This window comes from Cydia pomonella, chromosome 16, assembly GCF_033807575.1.
Source record: "Cydia pomonella isolate Wapato2018A chromosome 16, ilCydPomo1, whole genome shotgun sequence".
In the NCBI taxonomy this organism is placed as follows: domain Eukaryota; kingdom Metazoa; phylum Arthropoda; class Insecta; order Lepidoptera; family Tortricidae; genus Cydia; species Cydia pomonella.
Window position 1 is genome coordinate 2,272,181 of NC_084718.1, and position 21,218 is coordinate 2,293,398.

A 21,218-nucleotide genomic window follows, 5' to 3' on the forward strand; every position below is an offset into this window, starting at 1 on the left:
AACTAGTTGCGTTAGAATGCACGATTGGCTCGAATTCGCGAGTGACACCGCTGAACTAGCACCATTCTTATTGCCCATAAGGCCCGTCCAGAGATATATGACCATGTTGGCAGCGATTTTAATAGCCCAGCATGTGCAAGTGTTAGGTAAACGTCATAATTTCATAAAAGTTTGACGTTTAAAATAACACCTACACTGTCTGAGCTGCCAAAATCGTTGCCAACTTATCTTGGTCTGACTGTAGTAGTTTATTCAAGAGTGACGCCCCCATACAATCGAAGTTATACTCTCATTTTAAAATGACATGAAACTTTAGCACATGTAAAGAAATATCTCTCTAATTTGTTAGTATTACAATTTCTTGACACTTCACGACCTGTCTGGCCTAGTGGGTAGTGACCCTGCCTATGAGGCTGATGGTTCCGGGTTCAAATCCTGGGCAGGGCATTATTTGTGCGATGAACATTTGTTCCCGAGTCGTCGGTGTTTTCTATTTATTTAAGTATTTATATATCCTCGTAAGGCCCAAGGTCCTACCTATAGGACTTATTCAGTTCGATGAAATTTAAATCATATTCAATTAGGACAGAGTTGCATTTGTTTTGTTTCGTGCAATTTTCAAACAAAATAAAATGTACTGTATTCCGTGCACTATAGGTTCAAATTCCAGTGGCAAATTTTGGATTTTTCATTTCTATGGCTGGGCCTTAAGAGGATATTATTTCAAAATAAATTTGAAATAATGCTGGATTGTCAGAGTAAACTTTGTAGCCACAGTAAATTTACTGCCATCTATCGACACATGATTAAAACTTTTAGAACGCTATTTGACTTTGATCTTTATTCTTTCACTGACATGTGAAATTTTTTAAATATCAAAAAATGGCGCCATCTACTAGAACATAGGCCAAAGGTTATGGTTATGGCCTATATGGTCTAGTAGATGGCACCACTTTGACAATCCCCCTCGATTTCAGATTCTCTTCCCCTAGCCATTGGACAAAGCCGAAATGTACATATGCGTTAGGGTATTTAGAACCAGTGTACAAAGTATCATAACAACCGGTGTAGCGGTTACGAAGAAATTAACAAATTACCATTTTTTACTTTGGAGCAGCCTGTATGTGTTAGTAGCTCCTAAGGTAATATCCTCAAAGAATAGTATGGAACCTTCTTCGACCTTTTTGATTATCTTTTTTATTTATGACACTAATAAGCTTCTGACTTGAATGTCATCATTATCAAATATTTCGAACAAATTGTCAAAAACACTGCCAAAGATTAACACAGTGTGTTTCTTTTTGCTGTCGATTATTGCAAATAACTTTTGTTCCAAATTTTTTTATTATCTTTTGTTCTAATTAAAAAAATACTAACGTCAGAGCATTCCTGAGAAGTAACCCTACGTGGGATTTCAGGGTTTGTCCAATGGCTAAGGTCACCCTGTATATATCGTTGTCTAAGTACCCACAACACAAGCATTATTGAGCTTACTGAGGTACTTAGTCAATTTGTGTTATTATTATTATTATTTGTGTTAGTAATATAGGACATTTTATGTCCTATAATATTTACCACCAGTTTGACACTGATATATTCGCTAGCGTGTGCGTAACTTCCTATGCATCTCGCTCCTACTCGCATATTAATGTGAGCAATATGTATAGAATGTAAGTTAGGCAGACGTTAGCGAATATTTCAGTGTCTGCTGCAGACGGATGTATGTATTACGTAAATGTTCGTAAAACGAGAGCGTAACTTTTATTGTATGGAAGCGGCTTTTGGCGGCGGGCTTGTATGTCTTAAGAGGGGAGTATACCACGTGGTCGCCCAGGCAAAAAGAGAAAACGTTTTTCCACTTCTAAATATTTTCCATTCTCCGTGATTTATTAGTATATAGGGTCGGCAACGCGCATGTAGCTCCTCTGGAGTTGCAGGCGTACATAGGCTACGGAGACTACTTACCATCAGACGGGCCGTATGCTTGTTTGCCACCGACAAAGTATAAAAAAAATAGTATGTTACTTGGAGGATTTAACAACTGGAGACGCCTTTAAAAGCTTACCCCTCTGTCGAAAAGCTCGGCCAATGGTCATATATATAGTATGGACTGACGTTTATCTGACATGGCTATTTGTACGTTACGTAGAAATAGCCATACATATGACGTGTCCCTCCCCCGCAAAAATCGGCAGACTGTTTCGTACAGAAGATTACAGTCAAGGCGTCTCCAGTTTTTAAATCCTCCAAGGTCAATAACATATGACACAATGAAAACCTAGGTTTATAGGTATTGAAAATGTGCAAAACAATTTTACTTTTCAAAAAAACGAAACCTATAAACCTAGAATTCATTATGCTGAAGCGATCGACATTAAAATCAAAGTGATTTGTTAAGATTCAGTTAGTGGAAACCGTTTTCTCCCGAAATGGAATTTCGTATATAAATTACCGTTATTTCGCTAGTATTCAAAAAGCTATTCTTCCCTCTTAAATGGCGTTATAAGAATACGATTCGATAGCACAACCAATTCTTAAAAAAAGTACTAAGTTTATAGACAATTATTTACAATTTATCTAATATCTATGTCAATTTTTCCAAACAAAAAGGGACCACCGACGAAAGTGCCCTCTATAATTAGCAAACAGAAGTTTTGGTGGCAGAATAAAGTGATTGACAAAATGAAATATCGACATGACCGTTATCGATGTTACCTTAACGTTGTACAGAGTGACCTGAGCCATTGGACAAACCCTGAAATCCCACGAAGGGAATGCTCTGACGTTAATATTTTTTTAATTATTAGCATAAGATAAAAAAATAATTTTTTCGAACAAAAGTTATTTGCAATAATCGACAACAAAAAGAAACAAACTGTGTTAATCTTTGGCAGTGTTTTTGACAATTTGTTCGAAATATTTGATAAATGATGACATTTTTCAAAAGTCAGAAGCTTATTAGTGTCATTCATAAATAAAAAAGATAATCAAAAAGGTCGAAGAAGGTTCCATACTATTCTTTGAGGATATTACCTTAGGAGCTACTAACACACAGGCTGCTCCAAAGTAAAAAATGGTAATTTGTTAATTTCTTCGAAACCGCTACACCGGCTGTTATGATACTTTGTACACTGGTTCTAAATACCCTAATGCATATGTACATTTCGGCTTTGTCCAATGGCTAGGGACACACTGTAGATAGTTTTAACATTGTATGAGAAGATAGCAAGCACGAAATACACAACACGTACGATATCTCCTTTGATATATTGGTATTCTGCTATTCTTTTGGCACTGTCATACCACAGTTTACGTTTTTATTTTTAAGTGCTAAATATATGTAGTTAATATAGAAATTATGTGCCGATTTTTAATTGATTTTCATCTTGATATTTATCGGTAATTTATAGCGGGTAAAAGTTACACCTTTTAATTATTAATCTAAGACTGATTATCGATACCAGATTTATCGATGTTTCATCTCGTCAAACACTTGTTTGTGCCACAAAATTCTATGTTTGATAATTAGCTTCAACCGACCTCTCGTGAACCGGCTCTCTCGAGATGTCGCGTTCAATTGGTCCGAGACTACCGTGCAAGTATTATCGCAACGACGAAATACGCGACTTTAAAGGCCCATGGAGACAGAAAAAGAGTGTAGTCCAGCCTACAGAGCGCCGCGGCCCCGGCCTCGGCCCCGGAAGCCGCCGCGGCCCCTCGGCCTCGCCTTGCTGGTGTTGGGCGGGCTCTTGGGGCGCAGCGCCTCGATGCGCTCCGTGCAGCCCGTGGAGTGTAGTCCAGCCTACAGAGCGCCGCGGCCCCGGCCTCGGCCCCGGAAGCCGCCGCGGCCCCTCGGCCTCGCCTTGCTGGTGTTGGGCGGGCTCTTGGGGCGCAGCGCCTCGATGCGCTCCGTGCAGCCCGTGGAGTGTAGTCCAGCCTACAGAGCGCCGCGGCCCCGGCCTCGGCCCCTCGGCCTCGCCTTGCTGGTGTTGGGCGGGCTCTTGGGGCGCAGCGCCTCGATGCGCTCCGTGCAGCCCGTGGAGTGTAGTCCAGCCTACAGAGCGCCGCGGCCCCGGCCTCGGCCCCGGAAGCCGCCGCGGCCCCTCGGCCTCGCCTTGCTGGTGTTGGGCGGGCTCTTGGGGCGCAGCGCCTCGATGCGCTCCGTGCAGCCCGTGGAGTGTAGTCCAGCCTACAGAGCGCCGCGGCCCCGGCCTCGGCCCCGGAAGCCGCCGCGGCCCCTCGGCCTCGCCTTGCTGGTGTTGGGCGGGCTCTTGGGGCGCAGCGCCTCGATGCGCTCCGTGCAGCCCGTGGAGTGTAGTCCAGCCTACAGAGCGCCGCGGCCCCGGCCTCGGCCCCGGAAGCCGCCGCGGCCCCTCGGCCTCGCCTTGCTGGTGTTGGGCGGGCTCTTGGGGCGCAGCGCCTCGATGCGCTCCGTGCAGCCCGTGGAGTGTAGTCCAGCCTACAGAGCGCCGCGGCCCCGGCCTCGGCCCCGGAAGCCGCCGCGGCCCCTCGGCCTCGCCTTGCTGGTGTTGGGCGGGCTCTTGGGGCGCAGCGCCTCAATGCGCTCCGTGCAGCCCGTGGAGTCTAGTCCAGCCTACAGAGCGCCGCGGCCCCGGCCTCGGCCCCGGAAGCCGCCGCGGCCCCTCGGCCTCGCCTTGCTGGTGTGGGGCGGGCTCTTGGGGCGCAGCGCCTCGATGCGCTCCGTGCAGCCCGTGGAGTCTAGTCCAGCCTACAGAGCGCCGCGGCCCCGGCCTCGGCCCCGGAAGCCGCCGCGGCCCCTCGGCCTCGCCTTGCTGGTGTTGGGCGGGCTCTTGGGGCGCAGCGCCTCGATGCGCTCCGTGCAGCCCGTGGAGTGTAGTCCAGCCTACAGAGCGCCGCGGCCCCGGCCTCGGCCCCGGAAGCCGCCGCGGCCCCTCGGCCTCGCCTTGCTGGTGTTGGGCGGGCTCTTGGGGCGCAGCGCCTCGATGCGCTCCGTGCAGCCCGTGGAGTCTAGTCCAGCCTACAGAGCGCCGCGGCCCCGGCCTCGGCCCCGGAAGCCGCCGCGGCCCCTCGGCCTCGCCTTGCTGGTGTTGGGCGGGCTCTTGGGGCGCAGCGCCTCGATGCGCTCCGTGCAGCCCGTGGAGTCTAGTCCAGCCTACAGAGCGCCGCGGCCCCGGCCTCGGCCCCGGAAGCCGCCGCGGCCCCTCGGCCTCGCCTTGCTGGTGTTGGGCGGGCTCTTGGGGCGCAGCGCCTCGATGCGCTCCGTGCAGCCCGTGGAGTCTAGTCCAGCCTACAGAGCGCCGCGGCCCCGGCCTCGGCCCCGGAAGCCGCCGCGGCCCCTCGGCCTCGCCTTGCTGGTGTTGGGCGGGCTCTTGGGGCGCAGCGCCTCGATGCGCTCCGTGCAGCCCGTGGAGTGTAGTCCAGCCTACAGAGCGCCGCGGCCCCGGCCTCGGCCCCGGAAGCCGCCGCGGCCCCTCGGCCTCGCCTTGCTGGTGTTGGGCGGGCTCTTGGGGCGCAGCGCCTCGATGCGCTCCGTGCAGCCCGTGGAGTGTAGTCCAGCCTACAGAGCGCCGCGGCCCCGGCCTCGGCCCCGGAAGCCGCCGCGGCCCCTCGGCCTCGCCTTGCTGGTGTTGGGCGGGCTCTTGGGGCGCAGCGCCTCGATGCGCTCCGTGCAGCCCGTGGAGTGTAGTCCAGCCTACAGAGCGCCGCGGCCCCGGCCTCGGCCCCGGAAGCCGCCGCGGCCCCTCGGCCTCGCCTTGCTGGTGTTGGGCGGGCTCTTGGGGCGCAGCGCCTCGATGCGCTCCGTGCAGCCCGTGGAGTCGCGGCCGTCCGCGAAGTTGGCCGCGTACAGCTCCGCGTTGAAGTTGGAGTTGGTGAGCTCGTGCCCCAGCGTCACCCAGCCCGGCCGGATGGTCGAGTCGCGCCCGAATAGGTGGATTCTGAGGATATACGATAACACTTAAATCGACCGGGATATTAACCGTGATGAATTTATATATTGTTTTTGAGCTCCTGATGTTTCGACGTAGTTACATACATCTTGTTCGCAGGTATTTTTATATAGATTGAAGTCTAGTGAAACTAACCGTGAATCATTCAAAACTGATAAACAATTATAAAATAAGTTACATATAAAAATAAATTAATAAATCATCAGGTGACAAGCAAAACTCACTAATAACTAAAAAATAATTAAACAAAAATGAACCTTATTGTAGTAGTAATATGGTTCATTATGGCTATGAACTTTAAGGTGGTAATTAAAGAGTTTTGCTTGTCACCTGACGAAATATTATAGGACATTATTACACAAATTGACTTAGTCCCACGGTAAGTTTAATAAGGCTTGTGTTGCGGGTTCTTAGACAAAGATATATATAGTATATACACATTTATAAATACTTAAATACATAGAAAAGATCCATGAGTCAGGAACAAATATCCATGCTCTGCTATTCACACGAATAAATGCCTTTACCAGGATTTGAACCCGGAATCACCGGCTTCACAGGCAGGGTCTATACCTACTTGGCCAGACAGGTCGTCAAAGATATCTAATAGTAGATAATAAACTTGAAAAGCCGGCTTAAAAAGGCATCGTAAATTCAAGTCGCGGCTCGCTGAGCACTGAACGGACTGCCGTGTGTGGCCGGGAACGCGGAAATCTTTGTTATTGGATTGATATTCTTAGTCAGTTTCAACAAAAAAAATCTATGAAGTCGATCAAAAACAAAATGACGCGTTTTAAAAGCATTTGCAAAAAATAATTATGTAAGAAATTTTTATGGTATGTTCGTGATTTTTTTTCTATCGAGAGAAAGTTGTTTAATCATGTTTCGAATCGACGATGTTACTGAAGAAAGGGTATTTGTATTTGGCAACCGGATTGGATTTAAAAAATAATTATAGGATTATTCCAAAACTGCTTTCTGAATCCACAGCACTAAAATTAAACCATCAGTAACAATGTTCTGGCCAATAATACTTAATTCATTCGTTATGCTGTAGATATCGCTATAATGGACTTATAATGAAGTGAAATGATGTAAAAAGCACGTAGCCTCATAAATCGATTACATAAATTTGACCAGAGGAGGCATGATCAGACTTTCAGCTCTTGCGCTTTCTAGAAAATTGGAATCATCAACTTTTGTATCTTTACTAAACAATATCTGTGACCGAAACCGGCGAAACGGCCCACTTTGTCGCTTGCCTTAAGGACGCCTTGGCAGGTTATTCGTGTACAGATACAAGCAAATCTCGGCGACAAAGTGGGACGTTTTGCTAGTTACGGTCACATTTGTGCAGAAAATTAATTTAAATACACTAAACAAACATACGGCAGGGATGAGTGGAGAAAAAGTGAGGAAGCTTTCACCCAGCAGATGGGATCTGCAGTCAGCCCCAAAACAAAGTAAAAAAAAAGCAAACTTACCTTCTCCGTCCCAAACAAAAATGTTCCATAATGTGAAATATCTCAATAGGCTTCTCCGTACTCCCGAACTCTGGGTCCTCCGATATAATCAGATCAATATCCACATTAGCATGGATAAAGTCTCCATCTGAAGACCTCCGGACGGTGCCCTTGATGCCCATGAGGCAGTGTTCCTTGGTGCGTTGGAACACAGCATTGTGTTCCAGGTTCTTGGAGTGCCCGGGATTGTTGATGTTGGTTTTGATCCAGCAGATATCCTCGCAGCGCCGGAAACCCCATTTCTTGAGGCATTCGCGACCCATGTCCAGTCCTGGAAGCAACATTTAGTGTGACAAAATAGAAAACAAAAACACCTTCCTCGCGTTGTCCCGGCATTTTGTCACGGCTCATGGGAGCCTATAGGGTCCGCTTGACAACTAACCCCAAGATTTAGCGTAGGCACTAGTTTTTACGAAAGCGACTGCCATCTGACCTTCCAACCCAGAGGTTTACCCTAGGCCTTGTTGAGATTAGTCCGGTTTCCTCACGTTTTCCGTCACCGAAAAGCGACTGGTAAATATCAAATGATATTTTGTACATAAGTTCCGAAAAACTGATTGGTACTAGCCGGGGTTTGAACCCGCGACCGCCGGATTGCAATCGCACGCTCTTACCGCTAGGCCACCAGCGCTTCAATATATAAAAAACAAAAACATACAACAGCAAAAATTTTCCTTTAAAATTCATTTGTAGTTTTACATGTATGTAAAATGTATAATTGTTGGTGCAATCAAGAATATTTACTTACTTACTTACAGAAATATTATGTTTCTGTGAGGATCGCGGTTTGAACCTAACCTAACCCGAGTTTTTTTTTTTCATTCTTTTGGGGTCACAGTTCTAATCAAACCTACTTTTCGTTCCCGTGGGAATGAATTCAGATTTCCCGGCCGTCACCCCTGATGAGTTAACGCCAATAAGCCTCCTTATGCCCCCCTACGGCACAGAATGAATAATAGTACTACCGTACGGAAATGACACTTCCTACACAACCGAAGTTTGACAGTGATTCAGGGTCGAATTATGCTGTCCCTTTCTAATGTATAGCACTATCCTTTTCGGCCACTTAGGGTTATCAAAATTCAAGTCATTATCTTATCTGTGGTCGTGCACGTATAGGGACGTACAGTTGTGCCAACCCTAATAATTGCTCGGAGAAATGCTGAGCCGAGAGGAGCCGAGAAAAGCCGAAAGGAGGAGTGTCGCCCCATTGCCTACGGTTGCTCTCTTGCGCGTTGTCGTGTTTGTCAACCCGTGATTTAAATCGGATAATTAAAACTGCACGCTCTCTTTAGCTAGGTTATAAAGCATAAAATTAAGTCCATAACTAACAAAAACAGAAAAAGCACCTTCCGAGCTCCCGCACCACAGGAACACGAAGGACCGAGGCTGAGCTATCTGCTGCAGGTCCAAGGCCAGTACGTCAGGCCAACGCCAGCCAGCACCCAGCGGAGGTTCTACTAGTACCACGTCAAATTTGCTGCCCATCTGTTTTAAGTCAAATGTCTGCAACAACACACAGTATCTTCAAACACAACAATTTCAACATTTGTTCATTTTTACTCGAATTTTGTTATCTAAAACTTTCAAAATTGATGATGGGTTCTCAAAGAACTGAAGTGCTAAAAAGGGCTCAACTCACAACTCAAACGATTGTAAAGACATTATTAACCAAAGAGAATTTGAAATAGAGGTGGATTGTCAAAGAAAATTGAGACATGAAAACTTTTAGAACGCAATTTAACTTTGATCCTTATTCTTTTACTAATATGTGTTAAATTTGTTAAATATCCAAAATTGGCGCCATCAGGCGGGTCCACACAGAGCGAGCAGCGTCACGAGGCAATTCTCTCGGGCGGCAAATGGCTCATGTACACGTGCATCGCCCGTTTGCCGCGCGAGAGAATTGCCTCGCGACGCTGCTCGCTCTGTGTGGACACACCTATCTATTAGAGTATAGCATAGGCCAAAGGTATGGCAACATAGCTCGAAAAGATTCCGACTTTTGTTATAACCCACAGAGTTTCATGAAATGGAGTAGAGTTCTTCTAGTTTAGACTCAAAATTTCAATGTTAACCAAATCTAATTTGAATTTAGGAGATGGTTGTTACATTATTTTGTTATCTACCATATTGCTTATTGCAGTGAGGCTTTGAATAGGGTTGTTTCCATCTTCAAATCTTAGGGCAGAATTGCATCCCAATAAATTCTTTTGGATTATAAGAACATGTTAAACTACTTTTAGGGGACCTGTAATGATCATATTTTTGTAAATATTGAATTTAAAATATCTTTTGGCACACGTCACGTGACCAAACTCGAAACGTCATTGAAGATTCTGATGACGTCACAACTCTCGGATTGACAGTTAGGCGATAAACAACAAATGACAAATGTCAGTTGACAGTTCGTATCTTCTACGTGTGTATGTAGTTATGTGTCAAACCGTAAACTGTGACGTCACAAAATTTTCAAAGAGCGTTTTGGGCGCGAAAGCATCTGTCAAAATATATTTTGTTATTTATTATATTTAAAGCCGTTTTTAGTATAAAAGTTGAATTTTAGGGCAACTTTTAGTTAATATAGAACGTAATACAAGCGTTTCAAAAAATTGGAAACAACCCTATTGGTATTTATACACTTGAGTTTACATACCTTTAAATCACACTTCAAGTACATAGGCGGCGTGGCTGTCTGAGCAATCAAGTCATCTTTCAACTTGATGAGTTCCCGCAGCTTCGGGTACTCCTCAAATCGGTCTGCGAGCCCCACATCTCGAATGAAGTTCTGTGGCCGCTGGCCAGTGTCTACGAAGTGCTGGCAGTAGTCATTGTGGGGGTTGGAGGACTGGGTGCCCTGTAGGGGGTTGTTGTACATGTACACTCGCTTTTGCGTAAGATAAGAGTGGTGTATTAGGGATGGGAGCAGGTTACCCAAACTGCCCAGGACCGGAGGCAGTGGAAGAATATGATTCGAGCCCAGCAGAGGGTAACAGGATGACAAGAAAAAGAAGACATTCAAATTACTTTGGATACGAGGTTATTAAATTCATTGTAAGTAATGGAATTTTATTACAAAGTGTGCACTGACATATGTATAATTGTATATCTAAGGATGGGCCTTACGGGCAATAAGAATGGAGACAGTACAGCAGTGTCACTCACGAATTTGAGCCAATCGTGCAGTCTAAGGCAACTAGTTGCGATTGCTATTAATCGCGCGCGTGATGTGAACTCATCAACCAATCGTGTTGTGGACTCACGCCAAACACTGAACTAGCACCATTCTTAGTGCCCGTAAAGCCCGTCCTTAGATATATGCCAATGGTGTGCACATGATTTTTATATGGACATACAATTTCAAAGTATAATTGTAATATAAAATCCTAGATGTACTATCGTGAGCATTGGCGGTGTTCCAGCTATAAGGCAAAAATCATTTAAATGTTTTGCATGCAGGCAGGCAATAACATGGAAGGGATAACAAATGGCATGACCCTTAAAAATGTGGGTGTTGAAAAAAAAGGTTTGTTTAGTATAGATTGTGTCATTCACGGCGACGCGTGAATTGACTCGTAATGTCAGGTTAGATTTGACAAATCTGCGCGGCATCATGGGTGACATGAACTATAAAGTTTATTCGGTCATTATCTTTGTACACGGCCGGCATTGTATGAGGGCGCGAAGTTTAGTCTAAACAACAACTAATAAGCCATCTCTACTAAGTATTACTTGTCTCATTACCTCATAGAGCTACAATAGTAAAGAGATGAAATGGTAGAGCCGGCAGATGACCAAACGAGATGCTCTTATGAAACTTTCAGTAGGAGTAGCAGAGAAAGCGTTATTATTGTTTGTCCTTATCAGTCTCATTTTTTTTATACCCCACCATAAATTTTTGTATGGTTTTATGGTGGGTGGCGGGCGCAAGGCGTAGGTTGTTTTTTTGTATGTTTTTTTTTTTTTTTTTTTTTTTATTTATTTAGAACACAAACAGTCACATATACAAATGAATTTGAAGTACAATGTAGAGTACTTAACATACATAAGAATCATAGACCTGGAGGTTAGGTTGTTGTTAGGAATATTAAAATGTGTTTTTAATTTTGTCGCATTGCATATGTTCTGTCCCTCATGAGCGCATACATATAACACATCTATAGGATCCTACCATCTATGAATTACCTGCTTTTAGCCTTTTTTAAATTGAGATAGGAATCCTAAATGCATTCTAATTGCTTATCTGTATGAGGGCAGAGTTTCACTTGTTGCAAAAATCGAGGTAAACATTTTCGAAATTGAAACACCATCAATGCTCTCGATGGTACAAGAGATTATCAGTCTAATATTGCACAAAAACACAGCAACAACGTATGCAACTACCAAAAATAAGTGTAGAGTAAGCTTAAACTGACTGTGAATATTTTAAATTATGATTTTAAAGTTTTAATTAATGTCAGTATACAAAAACATTGCTTTGGTTGCTTACAATGATGTGTATTATGCTTTTCCTTGTAGGATTATTTTAGCTCCAGATAAGTAATGACTCTTTTATCCTGCTAACTTGCTTACTGACAAATAAATACATTTTTGTGCTATCTAAGCAGATAATACATTATTTTACATTTAAGTACTAAATACTGGTTCCCATTTATTTACTTTACGATTCAGTATGGTTATTATACACTCTAATTTCTTAGTATATACATAACTTTTCCATCTACACTTCACAAACCTTAAGAAAAGTGGAAGAGTCTGTATACACCAAGCCATCGGGTTGTTCCTTGCTGCTTGGCTTGTCCTCCGTGCCTTCCGACACCGCCAGCTTCTTCGCCGGCACATCGCTAGATGTCCCTAGAGCCTGTCGCAGCTCACTCACACTCGAAACACCAAGCTGGAACCCAGAATTACCGACTAAAGTTCACCCATAGTCCACCAAAAATATTTAGAGGTTATGTATAGTTCACGTACAGTTTGTGCTAAAAGTTTCTTTCTCTTTTGAGAGCGCTCGCGTAATTCCTTTAATTTTTCACTCATATTTCTTGCTATGACTGCATAAAACTTAAAACTTGGACTCGACACGGAGTCGGCGTCATTTCTGTTTGATTTGACAGATAGGGTGACGTTTCGAAACCGGTCTCACAACAAGTTGCATTGTTTTCCGACAAAATTATGGTGCACTTCATTGCCTCATTGGTTTCTCTGTCAAATATTGAAACTTGTTATTTATTCGAAATAATATTGATTTAAATATATACATTTTAAATACCTATCTATGAAAAAAAATTACGATAATTTTTTTACTATATGTACATAGAAAGAGCTAATGCTTAATTTCAAAAAGGTTACCACATCTTCGGTAGTATAGTGGTAAGTATCCCCGCCTGTCACGCGGGAGACCGGGGTTCGATTCCCCGCCGGAGAGTTTCTTTTTCATTTTATTTATCCACTTTTTATTTATTTCTTATCCTATTTATATATTATTTCTGTTTTGCTTTATAGATATATTGCATTTATTTTGGGTACTGCACCTTGATCGTTGAAATACCCTTAAATGCATAGTGATGTATGCAGCCTACACAACAAAAAACATAAAATTTTATGCATAATTAGATAAAATTGATTTATTCATGTATAATTATTTAGATTGTAAATTAATACACTTTCAGATGTCTTATTAAAATTTGCGCAGTATTTTAGTTTTAAAAAAGACGAAATGGCGGAATATTTGGAAAATCTGGAAAAGTTGGTGATTTTTTAGGATGTGATTTAGGTAGTTTTTTCCGGGGTTTGCAATTGTTTTTTATTTAAAATCTTTATCATAGGTAGTAGTAAGATTTTTCATATATCTCTTACTGAAAATTATATATTTACATAAATATGATTTAGCCTATGTCAATTCTAACACTGATTTAGCAGTGAAAATCGATGTTTTAATTTTTTTTCCCAGATTCAGTAAACAATTATGTAACACATATATTAATTTCAGACAAAAAGAAAAAATCATGCATTTAAGGGTCAAAAAGCTGTACATACTAGTGTTTATTGAAAATAATATTTGAGGATATATTATTATACACCATGGACACATATATAACCCGACAGATTTTAAAAGTGTATTATTGACCGCATTTAGAGACTAAAACCAGACCGATATCAGAAAACTTTATGTCATACATTTCTGAAATCGGTCTTGTTTTATAGATAAGTAATGACAACTCTTGTGAAAATTTGTTTCTGTTATTAAGTTATTACTTAGTGAAAAACGCCTTTTTGGCTGCGATGCTGCCACTGTGTGACTTGGTTTAGACATACCTACTGATAGACATTAAAGTTTTAAAGGAAACATGACGCAATATTTATCTGCATCTAAATAAAAAAAAAACTTTACTTATTAATTTTTGTTGCAATGCAATTTCGCCAAGATGTAAAAAGAAATAACATGTCGTGTGCTGAAAAAACACACATGCACACACACACAAACAAAATATTTTTTATGCCGAATTTGTTATAAAATTTTTTGCTCCTTATAACGTGTGATGCGTGATTAAAATCTGTCGGGTTATATGGGCCCACGGTGTATAGGGCAAATATAGGGCCTTGTATTATTGATTGGTGGTATTGAGCTATTGGGGGAATAGGTAAAGAATTTCTGTACACACAATGAAGTTATAAAAAACATTTAATTCTTTATTCAATTAATATTTACAGACTTACATATTTCGATCTGAGTAATAATTATTTGTTTCACAAGGGGGCAACGTTGTTGTTTAACCGCTCGTGCTAATATATTGATACCCGCGCAAGCGCGCGCGTAGCGAGTGGTTCGTAAAATTGAATCTTGAGCGTTGCGAGGGTTTCAAAGCACGAGAGTTAAACAAATTTTGCCCCCGAGTGAAACACAAAACTGTTCACGACACCAACCCGAAGAAAATATTAACCGAAAAATGAAATAAAATCAAATCCAAATAAAAGTCATTAAATACTTATTCAAAATCATTTAAAAGTCAATTCTACCAGCTAACATAAGGAAACAACTCAAAATATGCATCTGATTACTTTGCCCCACATGTGGATAAAATGCAACTTTATCATCAGTTTTTGAACAATCAAAAGAGAGCCTTTACCAGCTGATGTGGTGAAAAACACGTTATCCATCTTTGCATTCTAGTATGAGTATTTTCCCGAGGGGCTACAGTATGGGATTCTTCAAAAAAGGAGTGTACAGGTTTTTAAAGGGTCGGCAACGCGCATGTAATGCCTCTGGTGTTGCAGGCGTCCATAGGCTACGGTGACTGCTTACCATCAGGCGGGCCGTATGCTTGTTTGCCACCGTCGTGGTATAAAAAAAAAAAAAAAAGTATCGAGTAGTATGATCACATTTTATGAAAAAAAAATCCTCCAGGTACGTAGTTAAAGGCTAGGCTACACCGGACATACAGGTACAGCATGCCTATGAAGTTACTCATACGATGAACAAACAAGTTCTGCCAAATTTCCAAGAAGTTGGTAAATTTTTGAAAACAAAAAAAGACACAGGAAATAAAGGAAAATTTCATTTCGGAAATATATAATTTCGGTGCCCATACAAGAATATGTGAAGTTTCCAAGAAGAAGGAATTGTTCCACGAAATTTCATAATTTTGGAAAATGTCGACACCACAACAGTAAGTATATACTACTTATACCTCCCAAGTAGCACACGGGGTGGGAAATAGCTCGTATATCATATCTATTTAGATACTTAAGTGAAATATATAGCCATGACTAAGTTCTATATAGGTGGAAAGAACCCATATAGACCCAATATAGACCAAAAAGGAGAAAAATTGCAGCCTATTTTTGGTTCTAAATTGAATCCATAGGAGATCTCTCGATTACCTTAAGTGGCAATTAGAACTATGGGTGACAGTTATGCGTAGTGAACGATTTATATTGAACGAATGAATGTATTACAATTTCAGTTCGGTCAAGGAGTGATAAATGAGACGCCCAATTTCCTTTGAGTGGCGTGGCAACAATTAAGACAATAAGTTGTGTTTTTTAAAAGTGAATGTGATCTGCCATTTTAATTTTGGATGTACATATCTGTTTGGTAAAGTGATGAAAACTTCACGTTATACAGGAATTGAAATAAGCACAAAATCCTTGGGAATGATTTTTTACTGTGAAACTATAGTATGGTTTCTTTGTAAATTTCGATGCGCCTTTGATTTGATCCAGGAATATTTAAAAGGAGAGTGCTAAATCAAATGAGGAATTGATACTGATAAGAAATAAAACTGTTAAAAACCTGACCTAATGATTGTAGGTTACGTACAATGTTAAAGTAACATCGTCACAACTATCAAAGGTCTGTGATTATGCGTCAGTGTGATAAAATTCTGTTTAAAATAATTCATTTTCAAGGACTCCATTTGTAAACATGGCGGAATAAAAAATATTTTACAGTGTTTATTTTCACTTATTTGTTCTCTATTTAGAACTATCAGGTCTGAAAATCACTTATTTGTCTCTTGCGAGTGGCAAAGCAGTGAATGCTATTGACAGAGGAGGCGCCGCAATAGGAAAAATAAATCTGGGGGCAGGGTAGTGCCCCCGCCAAGACGAGCAAAGCGAAGCGCATGGCCTACCTTTTCTAAAAGCGCTTCGTCGTTTTTTTGAACCCTCATAACTTGGGTTTGGATTATACCAGATAAACAAAATTCTCGGGATATAATGTCAATAGTGGACTTAATAAGCATAAAAAAATTCAGATGCATAGCTCTCATACTTAAGATTTTGTTCGTATCGGAAAAACCCCGTTTTCGTCACTGACTCACTTCACTCACTCACTGATGTTCACCAAAACCCTTGGGGTACTTCCTGAAGTCCTAAGAAGCAAACATTTGGTATGTAGCATAGTATTAGTATACAAACAACAAACGAAATAAAAAAAATTGGAAAGATATAGCCCTTAAGGGGGTGAAAAGGGGGGTGGAATTTTGTATGGGGAATCAATAACCGCTGAACCGATTTAGATGAAATTTAGTGTGTAGATAGTTTTTCCTATAGGGAAGGATACAGAATAGTTATCAACCCCAAAATCACCCGTAAAGGTGAAAAGGGAAGGAAAAGGGCATTAGGGGGAATAGAGGAAAGTTTGTAGGGGGGATCAGTAAAAAAAGAAGATTGTATAAAAGATGCCCCCAGATACGTATTTCGGGATTTTTAATAGTAAATTTCCCCCAACCATTATATATGTATCTGATAAATATTTAACTATTTGGTTGTACCCATTGGTATGTATTTCATTGTAATGTGTAATCTTCTTATTCCTGTAATGTATTCCTGCACTACCTGTCACTAAAGCTTTTTGTTCTTTATATCCTGCTACCCTAAGGTTGTCTGGAAGAGATCGCTCACAGCGATAAGAACGCCTGTTGCTACCTTTATTTACATTGTAAATCTGTTACTGAATTTTTCTTCTGTGGTCCAATAAAGTGTATTTACTCTACTTACTTTACCATTTATATTAGGGGATGGAAGATTGCCATGCTTATGACAATACACAAAGAAGACACTTACAAAAAGAAGTGAAATCCTATCAAAAACATTTTCATGGAAAATGTTGCCTAGACGAAACCATAAGGGCACTGTCAAAAAGTTATCAGATTTCTTGTATAGCCAAGCTTCTAACTCTACAAGCGCTTACTTCACAAACTCTACACCTAAGTCAAAATATGTGGCTTGGCCGTTTCGTTACTACAAGTATACTTAGTGAATAAATTTTGCATCTTACGCCCATGTGACAGTACCGAAACGGCCATGCCACATATTTTGACTCTTGTTGTAGAGTTTCTGAAGTTAGGGCTTGTAGAGTTAGAAGCTTGTCTCTACGAGAAATCTGATAACATTTTGACAGTGCGAGCCTTATGGTTTCGTCTTGGCAACATTTTCATGAAAATGTTTTTGATAGGATATTATGTATATGACCTAATTTTGGAACTGTTAGATCGTTAGTGGTTTGAAATAAGTGAAAATAACTGCTTTTGGTTTTCAAGAACCTCCTATTGAGACTTAATTATGCGTTGGAGTGGCAATAAGAGTATTTCTAGCCCTTAAAGTTGCAATCACTTTAGGTTCCAAAAGGGCCGTAAAATTATCTCTTTAGCCACTATTGGTGATATACTACTCTATTATACTAGTCATTTGGAATTAAAAGTTCCAAATAAGGGTATGTTCCCACTTATATGTAGAAGTTGCTTATAAGTGACTTTAGGGCCTTATATAGCACTATTGCATCTTATTCAGTGACAATTAAAACCTGCATGCAACTTTAAGTAGCAAAATCGACTTTACCCAACCATAAGTAATAAAGTAGAAACAATAAGCGTTCCTAAGCAACTACAAGTGACAGGATGAACTCATATACAATTTTGAGTTGTGTTTAAAGGTATAAGTTTTATCAAACACTGTTAAACCACTCATTTAGAACATAAAGCTATAAGATAAGCTGCAAAATTCACTAATGTGCTGCTTGGGCTACTATGGTTTCATGGTTTCTCGACTTTTACGAGTAAATATTTCTCGAGGTTTCTCGAACAGGATTTTATTAATATTTCGAAGAGGAAAGCGACGGCCGCTTCTTCATACAAACGTAGTCTCCATTTTACTCTCTGGATATTGACGATATTATGGAAAATATTTTTGTACATAATTTAATACAATAGTTAATATGCCCCTACGTTGGAAATTTTTCGATCTTTATATTATATTTAGATTATTGTAAAAAAAACCGGACAAGTGCGAGTCGGCCTCGCACAGGAAGGGTTCCGTACCATTTTCTATAAAAACGGTCACCCATCCAAGTACTGACTCCGCCCGACGTTGCTTAACTTCGGTGATTGGATGAGAACCTCGAGATTGGAAAGAAATATTTATTTTATTCTGTTTTTAGTATTTGTTGTTATAGCCGCAACAGAAATACATAATCTGTAGAAATTTCAACTGGCTAACTATCACGGTTCATGAGATACAGCCTGGTGACAGACGGACGGACGGACGGACGGATGGACGGACGGACGGACGGACAGCGGAGTCTCAGTAATAGGGTCCCATTTGACCCTTTGGGTACGGAACCCTAAAACTTAGGAGCGAAAAACAGTTTCCATACAAATTTTTAAATGCTCTTAACTCTTATAATAATGAAGTATTAGAAAAAATTTAACGTAGGGGCATATATGTGGTCGATATATACCAAATTGTGTCAAAATATTCTCAATAATGTCCAAATAAAGTAATCCAGAGAGGAAAATGAGGACTATATTTGTATGAAAAGGTGATTTCGCGCGGGTCCCCCACTCGAGCACAATATTATTTTTTTGCTTCATTACAGATTAGACTGATACCGAGATGAGATCAATTACTTAAATCAAATTGTCCTAATCTCATGGAAATTATTTTTCGAGTTCTCTAGGCGTTGAGTTTTTCCCTAATCCTATTAGCCTACTAAGGCCCAGCCTTACGAATGAAAAATGTAAAGGTAGGCTCTTGGGCGTTAGGAGGCTACAGAGGGCCTACGTTCGAAGTGTTACCTCTCTGTCGCACTTGTAAATTCGTACGTAAGTGTGACAGGGAGGCAACACGTCGAACGTGGTTCGCGGTAAGCCCTCAGTTCCTTTTCCACTAATTACAAAAACATTTAACAATTTACATCACATGTCGAACAAAGTAACTTAAAAAACATACAATTTAAATATAAACACCAATAATTACAAATATATCCCAACCAGCAACCCTATTACCTACCTACCTACTTTGAGAAAGGAGCCTGGGGGCCTACCGCGAAAACCGATCTTTCTCTTTTACTCTCACTAAGACGTAATTAGAGTGACAGAGAAAAATGCCCGCAATTGACGAACTTCGATTTTCGCGGTTATAGCCCTGAGTCATGCTGCATTACGCGCTGATGGCCACGACATTGCGCAACTGGCTTCGGCTATGGCGACAACCATAGGTTGGAGCAAGACACAGTGATCGGACCTTTCGTTCCCACCTATGGTTGTCGCCTTAGCCGAAGCCAAGCCGTTGGGGCTTCTACAGACGTTGCAACAAATGATATGTGATTTCAGATAATTGCTGGCTAATTCTCAGGAGAAGCAGAGTTGACTTTGTCGAGTAGGTTCGGTGGATTGGGTGCTACGCGCACTCTGAATATCGGTGGCAGGTCCGGCTTCGAACCCGGGACTGAAGTCATCGTTATGTTTTTGCACTGTTCAGGGGTGAGGCACTGGCCTGAAAATAGTTGATAAAGTTTGGTTGAAATCATGACCAGTTGGCTATTTCAAGTCACAGGAAAACACCCATGACTCAAATATCCGTTCTCATCACGCAAATAAATGCCCTTACCGGGATTTGAACCCAGAACCATCGGCTTCATAGGCAGGGTCACTATCACTACCCATTAGGGCCGCTAGGCCAGGCAGGTCATCATTAGAAAAAAAAATTAAATATTCAATATCAATTTTTTTAATAAAAAATTAAAAAAATATTTACTTCATCCATATCTTGTTAGTGTGTTGTTATAAATTAACATAACAATAATTATCAATAAGTTTGATGAAAAAGAAGTCGATAAGTAGTCAACATCTTGTACTTCTTTACGTAATAATAGAATATATGAATGTCACTAGTTCGGAACTCGAAACAACGGTTTTACTACAACGGTTACATTACTTGTGCTTTGGATAGAATACCAGATATTTTTACATAAGGATGTTCGATTCTTATCGGTTATAATAAGAATCCTCAAGTTCAAGTGTTTATTTAAGTAGTCATAAAGTGCCACTGCCAGCCGAGCTGGCAACGTGGTCAGTCCGTACACGTTGAGTCCAATTTTATTCTTACCAGTAGTGAGGTCTCTCAGGAAACCAATCCTGCAATGGCAGCCGAGCTGGCACCGCCGTGGACGGTCCGGACAGGTGTTAGAGCCTCCGCAGAGGATCTCACATCCGTAGCGGCAGACGTATTCTTCATTGGGGCTTGTGCACGTCTCTGAAATGAGTAAAATCACCAAACTGACCCCGTTCAGCATTGTGCGGGTGCGGCTCCTTTTGGAAACCCCACACTGTAGTCCCTCGAGAAAACCTCGTCAGGGAGCTCATTCCACAGCCGGAGTGTCAGAGAGAGTAAATTCCTCCTAAACTACACAGTGTGCGACTATTTCGGTTCTAGGGTGTGAAGATGAACACCCTGCTGATGGTGAGCGGTGCGGTGATATAAAAAGCGGTCTTTTGCATCATGTCAAACAATTTTTCAGACCACAGCCTTATTGTACAATCGGTAGAATATACACAAGGACTACAAGGAGGCCAAGTCTCTCCTTTAGACTAAGTATATTACATTATCATTGCCTTGGCGTCTAACCACTTGTTGAAGTTTAATCTACACGGTGGACTACCTTCGGGAGTTTACGGAAAAGCCAAGATTAGCTCTGCTCCTTCTAACGCTTAACTGCGTTCCGTAGATTTAGTCCAAAAATGTGATTTTTAGGTAGGTAGGCACCTATACAATATTTGGTAAATCTCGTGTAAAGTTCTCAAACGGAATTCATTCGATGGTGTGGAGTGTCGTTAGATAGGTCTTTCAAAACGAATCTTTGACAGCCATTTTTTGAGAAAGTAATTATTTTCGGAAACAATCATTCCGAAAAAAAATGCGTCCCTCCCTCCCCCTAGACCTCTAACTTTTGAAACATGGGTCCAAGGGATAGTAAAACTTAATA

General features: G+C 41.6%; 2 protein-coding genes and 1 non-coding gene across 4 annotated transcripts in view; 1 reads left to right on the forward strand and 2 right to left on the reverse strand.

The window, feature by feature from the left end:
• Window positions 1-5,668: 5,668 nt before the first annotated feature.
• LOC133526542 (N6-adenosine-methyltransferase non-catalytic subunit) lies at window positions 5,669-12,942 on the reverse strand. The gene is made up of 6 exons (XM_061863220.1): window positions 12,425-12,942; window positions 12,189-12,347; window positions 10,110-10,310; window positions 8,803-8,959; window positions 7,415-7,724; window positions 5,669-5,918 (listed from the first exon to the last, which is right to left on the reverse strand). The coding sequence occupies exons 1-6, from the start codon at window positions 12,488-12,490 to the stop codon at window positions 5,675-5,677; spliced, it is 1,137 nt and encodes a 378-aa protein (XP_061719204.1). The 5' UTR covers window positions 12,491-12,942; the 3' UTR covers window positions 5,669-5,674.
• Window positions 12,807-12,878, forward strand: Trnad-guc (transfer RNA aspartic acid (anticodon GUC)). Its single transcript has one exon. It is a non-coding gene; the product is annotated as a tRNA-Asp (tRNA).
• A 1,175-nt stretch (window positions 12,943-14,117) lies between the features above and the next one.
• LOC133526541 (zonadhesin-like) overlaps window positions 14,118-21,218 on the reverse strand; it is a 37,330-nt gene continuing 30,229 nt past the window's right edge. For both annotated transcript variants that reach the window (XM_061863218.1, XM_061863217.1), the window contains 2 exons: window positions 20,342-20,488; window positions 14,118-19,729 (listed from right to left, as the gene is read on the reverse strand). In XM_061863218.1, the coding sequence (XP_061719202.1) occupies window positions 19,578-19,729; window positions 20,342-20,488 (299 nt within the window). In that variant the 3' untranslated portion in view covers window positions 14,118-19,577. The remainder of the gene's footprint in view (window positions 19,730-20,341; window positions 20,489-21,218) is intronic.

Coding starts and splice junctions, on each gene's coding strand:
- LOC133526542 (XM_061863220.1), bottom strand. CDS start 12,490: ATGAGTGAAAAATTAAAGGAATTACGCGAGCGCTCTCAAAAGAGAAAG. Junction 12,348..12,424: donor AGAAACTTTTAGCACAAACT/GTACGTGAACTA, acceptor TCTGGGTTCCAG/CTTGGTGTTTCGAGTGTGAG. Junction 5,919..7,414: donor TTTTGTTTGGGACGGAGAAG/GTAAGTTTGCTT, acceptor GTATATCCTCAG/AATCCACCTATTCGGGCGCG.